This window comes from Solanum lycopersicum, chromosome 4 (assembly GCF_036512215.1).
Source record: "Solanum lycopersicum chromosome 4, SLM_r2.1".
In the NCBI taxonomy this organism is placed as follows: Eukaryota; Viridiplantae; Streptophyta; class Magnoliopsida; order Solanales; family Solanaceae; genus Solanum; species Solanum lycopersicum.
The window spans coordinates 43,739,220-43,748,608 of NC_090803.1; the positions used below are offsets into that span (position 1 = coordinate 43,739,220).

General features: G+C 33.0%; 1 protein-coding gene and 1 long non-coding RNA gene across 3 annotated transcripts; both read right to left on the reverse strand.

Annotated features, from left to right (window-relative positions):
• Positions 1-279: 279 nt before the first annotated feature.
• On the reverse strand, positions 280-3,528 carry LOC101255490 (uncharacterized). Of its 2 annotated transcripts, none has more exons than XR_003246522.2 (3): positions 3,348-3,528; positions 1,927-2,117; positions 280-911 (listed from the first exon to the last, which is right to left on the reverse strand). It is a non-coding gene; the product is annotated as an uncharacterized lncRNA (long non-coding RNA). The 2 variants fall into 2 exon arrangements; XR_011220684.1 differs by having other exon boundaries at positions 3,344-3,518.
• A 715-nt stretch (positions 3,529-4,243) lies between these two features.
• On the reverse strand, positions 4,244-7,466 carry LOC101255088 (uncharacterized). The gene is made up of 2 exons (XM_004237486.5): positions 7,297-7,466; positions 4,244-5,441 (listed from the first exon to the last, which is right to left on the reverse strand). The coding sequence occupies exon 2, from the start codon at positions 5,400-5,402 to the stop codon at positions 4,791-4,793; it is 612 nt and encodes a 203-aa protein (XP_004237534.1). The 5' UTR covers positions 5,403-5,441; positions 7,297-7,466; the 3' UTR covers positions 4,244-4,790.
• Between the last annotated feature and the right edge of the window lie 1,923 nt (positions 7,467-9,389).

Sequence of the window (9,389 nt, forward strand, 5' to 3'; positions counted from 1 at the left end):
CTAACAGCATCATAAGAGCCAAAATGTTGCAGAATATAAAATGAGAAGACGACAATGCAGGTGATGAATCTGAATCTGTTCAGTCATAGTACCATCGGTCGAGGAACATGGAAACAAGGCGTTACGGCACAACATTATAAAGGTATAAACCACAGGAGGCTAAATATTAAGATGCAATCATTAAGGTTTCTCGTCCTCGAAGTCATCGGGGATGGGATAGTGCACCTTTCACCATTACATTTCGGTGATGTTTGCAGTATCAGGTATTGCAAGGACTCCTTTTCTTTTTAGAAAATGGCAACTTTATATTCACACCAAAAAATAATGAATTGGAAATTTACATCCCACATCCTAAGGGTATTCTTTACAAGTTTCCTATAAAATCTACTCTCTCCTCTTATCAGATTTTGTTTACACCAAAAAAAAAGAAGGCTTATACAATTCATTCTAATCTTCTGTAGATTAGTCTTCTGTCCATCAAAACACCTTGAATTCCTTTCTTTCCAAAGAGTCCACCAGATGATGCTGGGATAGTTCTCCACCAGTGCTCTTTTCTGTACTCTTTTCTTCCTCTGTTACCAATACCATTCCAATTGTTTAGGGGTTCCTTTGTTGTACTGGGCATCACCTACTTGACTCCTAACAAATAAAAAAATATGTTCCATAGGCTCATAGCTGCCTTACAATGAAGAAATAAATGATCATTAACTTCTGCTTCCTGCTCACACATGACAGATCTTGAGCAAAATTGCCATCCCCTTTTCTGCAAAGCCTCATGAGTCAGGCAAGCCTTTCTGCATACCAGCCAGCTAAAGCAATCTACCTTTGAAGGGCATGTGGGTATTGCAAGGACTTCTGGTGCAACAGGAAGCTCTTCAGCAATAATACTCATTTCCACCTCCACAAAACAACTATGCTCCATTAAAAAAAGTGGAATCAATAATAAGAAACTTTTCAATAGTTGAACTTGTTCAAGATTTTAAAGGGTTTCCACCTCCACAAAACAGCTATGCTCCATTAAAAAAAGTGGAATCAATAATAAGAAACTTTTCAATAGTTGAACTTGTTCAAGATTTTAAAGGGTGGGGGCTGGTGGAGTTAGCGCAGAAGGCAACCAAAAAAGGAAGCAGATTCGCCTGTATTATCTCTTTAGACTTAACCCTGGAAGCAGTTAAGGGGCTTTAGCAGATACAGCAGCATGGTGTTTGTTAGCATAAGTCAAGTCCATACTATGGTCTTCTTCACGGTCGCTGTGACCAAGCTGATTCTTATTTCTTCTTTAAAATTGCTTCTATTTAATGAACAAAAGGGTCTATACTTGAGTGACTTCTCCTTAACCTGTATTTTAAGGACAATCAGATGATAACAGGAGACTGGGAAAAACCTTGAGGTGGAATTGCATTATGATCATTTAAAATCTTTTATTTGTGCAGAGCTTTGATGAGGGTGTCTTGGTTTCTGTTTTACTAAAGTTTCTTTGTAGTCTACCGATAGATGAGAAAAATTAGAAGGCTCTAGCTCTAAATCAAGAACCTGAAAAGAGATTAGCTATCTTTAGATTGTCGGAGTGACTGGTTTCACAAAGTTGAGCTAAACTGTAGTTGAAATCAGATTTTAAAGACAAAACCTTGCACCATCACCCCAAATTAAAACCAGAAGATTAAAACCAACTGTACATACAGAGAGATCCATGCAGCAAATGAGTAATCAACAAATTGCTGTCTTCTAAATTATTTCACTATTCCAAAAGACTTTGCACTTTCCTCTCTGAGAGGAAGAAATCAAGAAACAGTACAGCATGAAATGGAGAGAATGCTTACTCAAAATTAACTAATAAGAACAAAAAGTGTTTGAACACATTGATCATAAAAAGCAAGTCACCATTTTATTTTCAATTCAAGACTTAAATTTATGAGATAGACCAACCTGATTAGTTCTCTCTAATCGCCCTTTATATACGCTACCAAAGCCTCCCTCTCCCAAGAGACAATCTGCCCTAAAATATTTGGTTGCAGCAGCTAATTCACGAAATGTAAACGTATGTGCCGCTATGTGTCCAGATTAACCATTTCTGGAGCTGTCCTTTTCACCCAGTGAAGTATTTACCTTGATTTTTTCTGAAACATGAAAGGAAAAATTGTTAGTTTTTCTGAACTGGAATGTATGGTAGGCCAATGTAACCTCCAAGCAATGTCCACAGAAATGGCTTCATTCATAAGCTTCAGGAGAAGAAAACAAAACAAACAGAGGTGGGGTGATTTTTGCATTCATGCATAAAAGTGAAATGTGTGTTAGCAGCAATAGAATGTTGTTCATCAACATGTGCAGACAGTAAAAAAACTTTCGGAGTAGTAAATAACTAAATATAGCAGGTGCAATGGTACTAGATTTCTCACTAATTTGACAAATGTAGCAACCCAAAACTGAAAAATCCCAATGTTAACGGTACTTGAGAAACATGATTCACTTCATTCTAGAAGAACTGGCCCTAGTCTTGACATGTGTTTGAGAATACAATTAACTAATAAAAGAGTACTCTCTCTACCAACTTAAATTGTTAGATGAGATGATTACATACTTCAATATAGTATTAGAGTAGGCAAATAATCTGAGATTGAATCTCACCGCCACCCAAATAAAAAAAATCATGTCCTTGGACCAGTAAAAAGAGTCAAGTCCGAACATGAGGGGCGTGTAGAGAATAAAATCAACTAATACAAGTATACTATTTGTAATGACTTAATCTTTTAGATGAGATGATTACACACTTTAACAATGTGTTATCCAATTTCATAGGAGACAATAGCTCCAAACAATTTCTAACAACTTAAGTTTTTAGCTTGAGATGGTTACACACTTCAACAATGTGCTATCCAATTTCATATGAGACAATAGCTCCAAACAATTTCTAACAATGTAAGTTTTTAGAGAGATGGTTACACACTTCAACAACGTATTATCCATTTTCATCAATCTCATCTTGCATAGAAAACTTCAAAAGAAACCTTGAGCAACATCACTGAAGGATTGCAAGTTCCATGCTGAGAAAGCTAACAACAACAATAGTATAGCCAAAGTAATCTCATAAGTGGGGTCTGGAGAGAGAGGGAGGCCTTATGACAGCAAAATAGTGGAGAAGCATCAAAAACTAGAGACACTTGAATTTAACTAAACATATTATTTATATGGAAGTATGTGAATAAGTTAAAGTTTAAAATCCCAAGCTCAACAAAGGGAAATGGAACATGGCACACAAGTCACAAAAAAAAGGACCATTTACAATGACGTAAGCTATTTTTGCCATGAAAACTCAAAGACAAAAGGCAAAGTGATTTAACAGCACATACTGAGGATGAGATCTGATGAGCAGAAAACTTTCCAAATTGCTTCTTCTTTGATTTTACAGAACAAAGGAAGCATCCCATTTCTTCTTCTTCTGCCCTTTTGACAAAAATGGGAAAGCAGCACCAAGACAGTAGAGAGAGTATATTCCTATTTTCAATTATTTTGCTTAGCCTGACCCTTCTTAATCCTTTTTCACTATAAAAACCTACAACATATTCTCAAGTCAAGCAAATTTTCATAACTATTAAATCGTTTGGACGAGTGTATTGGCAAAAATAATGTATATTTTTTCTTTGTTTATTTTTATTTATCATGTTGGTTAGTTAATTTTTATCTTACTTTCAAAAGTAAATTAGATATCCGATCTGTTGAACAAAAAATTTAAATATACAAAAACTATATGAAAAAGTATTATACATTGCAAATTTTTACATATTAATTTTATGAAAAAATATGTTCTAAAATGTTAGTCAAAATTTTATATTTTAACTCAAAATGAAAATGAAAAATATGACAATTAACAGTGAACAAAAAAAGTATAATAAATTTTATATATTAATATCTTGTTTGATATATTTTTTTCATGTTAGGTTAAATGACAAGTAATTACGGACAAGTGGGGTATTTGTGTAATCACTTTCAACTAAATGACAAATCTAACCTTTTGACTGTCCTTTTTAAGTTTGTCATATCAAATTTAACTCACCATATGTAATGTAAAATTATAATTAGAAATTATGTATTTTTTAAATAAAATTTAATTGAATATGCAATTTAAATTTTTGATAAATGAAATTAATTACCGCATGAGTTAGATCCTATAAATCTCATTTTTTTTCATAAATAAATAGAGATAAAGATGTTATAAAAATACTATAATATTGATACTGGACAAAAATTATAAATAGTGAATAAATAACATATTATAAATATTATATCATAGTAAACCATTGTCTTGTAAACAATTTCGACTCCATAAACATGCAAATTATTTTTGAATCGTTCATCGAGCTCTGTAACAATCCAAAGGAAAATCTCCTAACTCAGAACTAGTCAACTTTTGGGTGTCCCATATCCTGTTGTCGCTCCTTTCACAGTTGCTTTTAAACATGTCCATTCATGGCTGAAAGTTAAGAGATTGCCCAAAATCAATTGTTAAAACATGACTCAAGAAACAAGAAAGGAGGAAGATATTTTCTTTTCTTTTGGTTGGTATTTGCAAGAGTGAGTTGCAAATAGGAGAGAATTTTGAGAAACGAAACCTTTTTTTTTTGGAACGGACATCTTTCCCCTTAGAAACGGACTTGATTTGTATTCTTTGCATTACACTTGATTAATAAAGAGTAGAACTAAAACAAGTTTTATAGGAACATGGAAGAGAAGCACGCTTATAACTATGTTCTGAATTTCTCACCAAAAATAAGCTACAATTAATGTCCTTAGCGCTAAGAGAGCTCAACTATGTTAGCTCGATTTACAGGCTGTCGCTTCCTCTTCAATGCTTTCTTAGGAGAATCCTTTTCTGTAAGCTTAGATTCTTTTCCTAGAGAAGAACCTCCATCATCATCATCATCATCATCATCATCACTTTTGTTGGTATCCTCAATGTCATCCTCATCGCTAGTGTCTTCAGATTCTGTCGTATCATTGGTATCCAGATCGATTACTGGTTGGTAACTTGCTATTGCAGATTCAGCAGCTGATACAGCCTCCTGTGTGTGAAGTTCAGCAACACCCAACATTAAGTCCATCTCTATGTATTCAGATTCTTCACCGGTAAGAGCTTCGATATCATATTTCTCAGGATTCTTCTTTGCTTCAAGCTCCACTTTTCTATTGTTTTCCAAAAATACTCCCAAAAAATCCTTGACCTTTGTTAGAACTTGGCTTCTCGGTACAGAAGAGATTTCAGGCTTGTTAGGCTTGTTATCAGGAAGGTCGTCAGGTTTCAAATTTAGAGATTGAGATCCGCCATCACTAGTGCAAAAGAGAAGTTTTGATTCCAAGGACAAGCCTTCAGTCTCCAAGTGAAGCAGATCTTTGCTGTTTGACTGCATATCAGAACCAAGGGCAAGCAACTGATGATCTCCTATATGCTGCATGTTAATCGTTAAATTAGATTTCTGATATAATCATAAATCCAAAGTGCAGGAATAAGAAAACATCTAATTGAGAATGCAAGGCAACGGAAGTATATCAAGTGTGGACAAACAAATTCACAATCATAAATGCTTTTAAGAACAACTAATGACTTCTTCTACAAGTTTAAGTTTTCATATATTTTTTTTTTTTGATGAAGTAGATTCAATTCAAGGCATCAAGAAGATGCAAACTTTACAAGGATAGATCAGTTAAGCTCACATAAAAAGGATTTGTAGCCTCTTTCTAAGCTATAGAGCTAACAAAATCCAAGAATAATTTCATATTTTGCAATTATTTTGGGCTATTTCTGCTTATTTACATGAATTTGCTATTTCCAACAAGTCCACAAGGAAACTAGATGACACAAAAAGAATGAGCAAAGACCTTATAAACATTCTTCCAGCAATTTACCATTTTCTGAACAACTAACCAGCTAGATTTTATCTTTTTTTTGGAAAATACAGAAATGTACAAGTATGGGATATGTATCAAATACAACCAACACCAAACCATCAGTATCTCAGCTAAACCTCCTTCCCCCCTATTCTCTATCTGTACCTCCTGTTCTACGACACATGAGAAAAAATCATTTCTGTAGTCTGCACTGTTTTTAAGGGTAAACATCGTGTTGCAGTAGGAAACTTTTGTTTTGGCAGCAGCCTCAACAATGCACCTCTAGTAATATCCTGCAGACTTCTTCAACAATTCTCTTGTTTTGAAACACTCTTTGATTCCTTTCTAGCCAGATAGAATAAACATCCCCTACCAGTAACCTCGGGCACTGGCCATCTTCCCATTAGCATGACTGATAGCCCATTCCAGTTCTTGTGTCCATCCCTATGCCTCCCTGTGTATATTCATCCAGTGTAACAGCTTTGCCCATAAATTAGTTGAGTATGGGCATTTGAAAACAGGTGCTCTAGAGTTTTATCGTCTTACCAAACATAGAAGGCACACAGTTGCAATAGAAACTCCCCATCTAAACAACCTATATCTTGTATATATCCTGCCCTGTACCACCAAAGTGAATAGAAATAACCACTTAGGACTACCTTCATTGTTGCATACCATTTATCAATTGCTAACATATGTTCAGTTTCTTTACTCCTTTAAATCCAGTGTGAAATTCTCCAGAGCTACTTTTTTTCTGTAGCATTTGATTTTACGTTTTGTACTATTTTTCTATATTTAAATCAGTGTACACCAAATTTCCCTGCTCTAGGCATTCAAGTTAAGAGCACCACGCCCTTTGCCTCCGAACATGGACCGCTAAATAACCTTCGCAAAACCCCACTAGATTGCAACCTAATCAGGATAATAAACAGGGACCTTGAAAATAGTCAAGCCCAAAAATATATAAAATAAAACCCAAAGCAGGCTCTTTTCACATACTAGGCTTAGCGGGTTAACTAGTCCATTAAATCAGTGGCAGCGGTTCCTCAAAGAGCTGATTTTGAATGGTAAAAGAACCATTTCTCATAAAGCAGACTCTTTTCACATACTATGTTTAGCATTAAATCTCGAAGACTCAAACAGTAAAGTCACTTGGCATAATCAATAGCATTAACAACCACCAAATCACATCACATAATAACTTAATGAGTCTAACAACAGTCTAAAAAGTTAAAAGATAGTTCTTCTGTAACTATCATCTCAACTATAGCCTCTCTAACTACTTCGAATTCATGGTTTGAACAAGCAGAAATATCGTTTCGAATTAGATTCAATTCAGTTATTGCGTGTATATACTTGGGGTTCTTTCAGAAGATTTAATTTGTTCCTTATGAGAAAATAAATGACAAAACTTACCTATAATGAACAAGCGGCAGCTGGCGGCGGCAGAGCGGCAGCCGGGAAAGACTCAGCAAGATATTTGAAAAATGAGTGTTATTTTTGGAACCCTAGTCTAAAGTCTAACGGATCGTTTGGTTATTTGTTCCGTTGAGGAAATTTTATTCCATTTAATGGAAAAAATTATTAGGCCTTTCTTATATCTAAATATATTATAAAGAGGAGAATAATTTTTCTAAATTACCCTTTAAATATAATTAAATACAATGTCTTGAAAAATTCAATAAAGAAATAATTCTAATTAATGATAAAGTATTTAACTGTAAAATTGTTCATTGATTTCATAAAGTAGACAAGTGTCGTTGGACAAGTAGACAACTATTATAGAACGGACGGAGTGTTTATTTTGCGTTATACTTTTTAAATACATATTTGTCTTTAGGATCCGTTTGGTAGGAGATATTAATCAAAATAGCCATAGATTAAAATTTAGTCCAATAAAAACATTTGTTTGATAACTTTATTTAACCTATCCATTGATTAATTATACCTCATACAAGGTCTTATTTTATCCCTAAAAAGGGAGGGATAACTAATTGAAGGTGTAATAATTCTTGGATAAGATCTCTAAATGACTAAATTATCCTAAAAAAAATTCTTATTTTTTTTTGTAATTGAATGTTCCTTTTTATTTATATGAGAATATTTATAAATATTCTTTTAACTTCTCCAAATCCATTCCATGTAATTTGATGACCTTCAAAGTAATATTTTTTTCTATGTTTGATTTGTTAAATTGAGTTGATTTTTTAATTTTTTTTCTAAGATGTAGTTTGTCGATTGACCGCTTGAACATTTATTTTTAAAAATAATAAGCTTCGCGTATTTGAACAATTTAAGTAGTGTTAAATTTATGTTAAGCTTAAGATATGTTTGATCAACAAAAAATTAAAAATATACTATTCTATCAAGGATCTCTATAGTGACATATCACACCTCAAAATAATAATATTTTTTAAAATTATATTTTAATATTTAACTTGACTAGTTAAATAAATATAAAATCTCATAATAACTCAAGGGTATAATAGGAAAAAACTTTTTCCTAGATTTTAAACTAGACATAAGATTAGGTGAGAAACATAAACAAAATACTTAATAAAAATTAATCCCTGCAATGCTAAATCCTACATTACTAATTCATGTTTTACTAATTCATGCGTTAGTAATTCCTGCATTATGAATCTTTATATCAAACGGCTCCTTAATGTCTTGAAGTGTTAATTTCATGGACTCCATCCTTATTATTCTACACAAATTTTTATTTTTTAATTTCTTATAAATGGCAAAAATAAGTGGTCGTCTCTTGATTCTCTAGAATATTAGAGATCTTGTTATAGCTGAGTACTCATCCAAGAAGTAAAAACACTCTTGTCCTTCTAATCTTTCTAGCTTTTGATCAATAAATGAAATGAGACAGTGATCTTTCCTTGTGGCTGCATTCAAATTCTTATAATCCATTAAAATTATAAATATTTTTGTTGGAATGAGATCTTTTTTTGTCATTAGTGATAATTGGCATTTCACCTTTATTAGGTACATATAGAATAAAGCCCGCCACATATTACCTAAAGTTGATATATATTGTCATCTAGTTACTATATTTCCTGAGATCCTAACAGAAGATTATCACAAACCAAATATTTTAAGTCCATTTTTATTTGTCTAGAGTCGATCTTAGAACTTATATCTATTTTTTATGCACAATATTTTTAAGAAAGTTGTCTAATGTTATCGTAGCATATTATCGATTAAGTACCTAGTTTGTTAAGACGCTTGGGTAACTCTTCTTCTTTTAAACCTGGAAAAAAATAAAAATTCCAACAAGATATCCTAAAGAAAAAAAATACTAAGTGTGGTTCAAAGTACTCTCTAAAAAAAGAACGGAAAACAAAAATCAAGAGTTGCACTTAAATAACTATTAGCATGACTCTTCACCGACTACTTAATTAACTACTTAGGAGTCGTTTGGTGTGAATTCAAGTTATGACGGGATCATTTATGATTGGATACGTTATGATGAGCTTAGTTATGAATGGATAAATTATGCT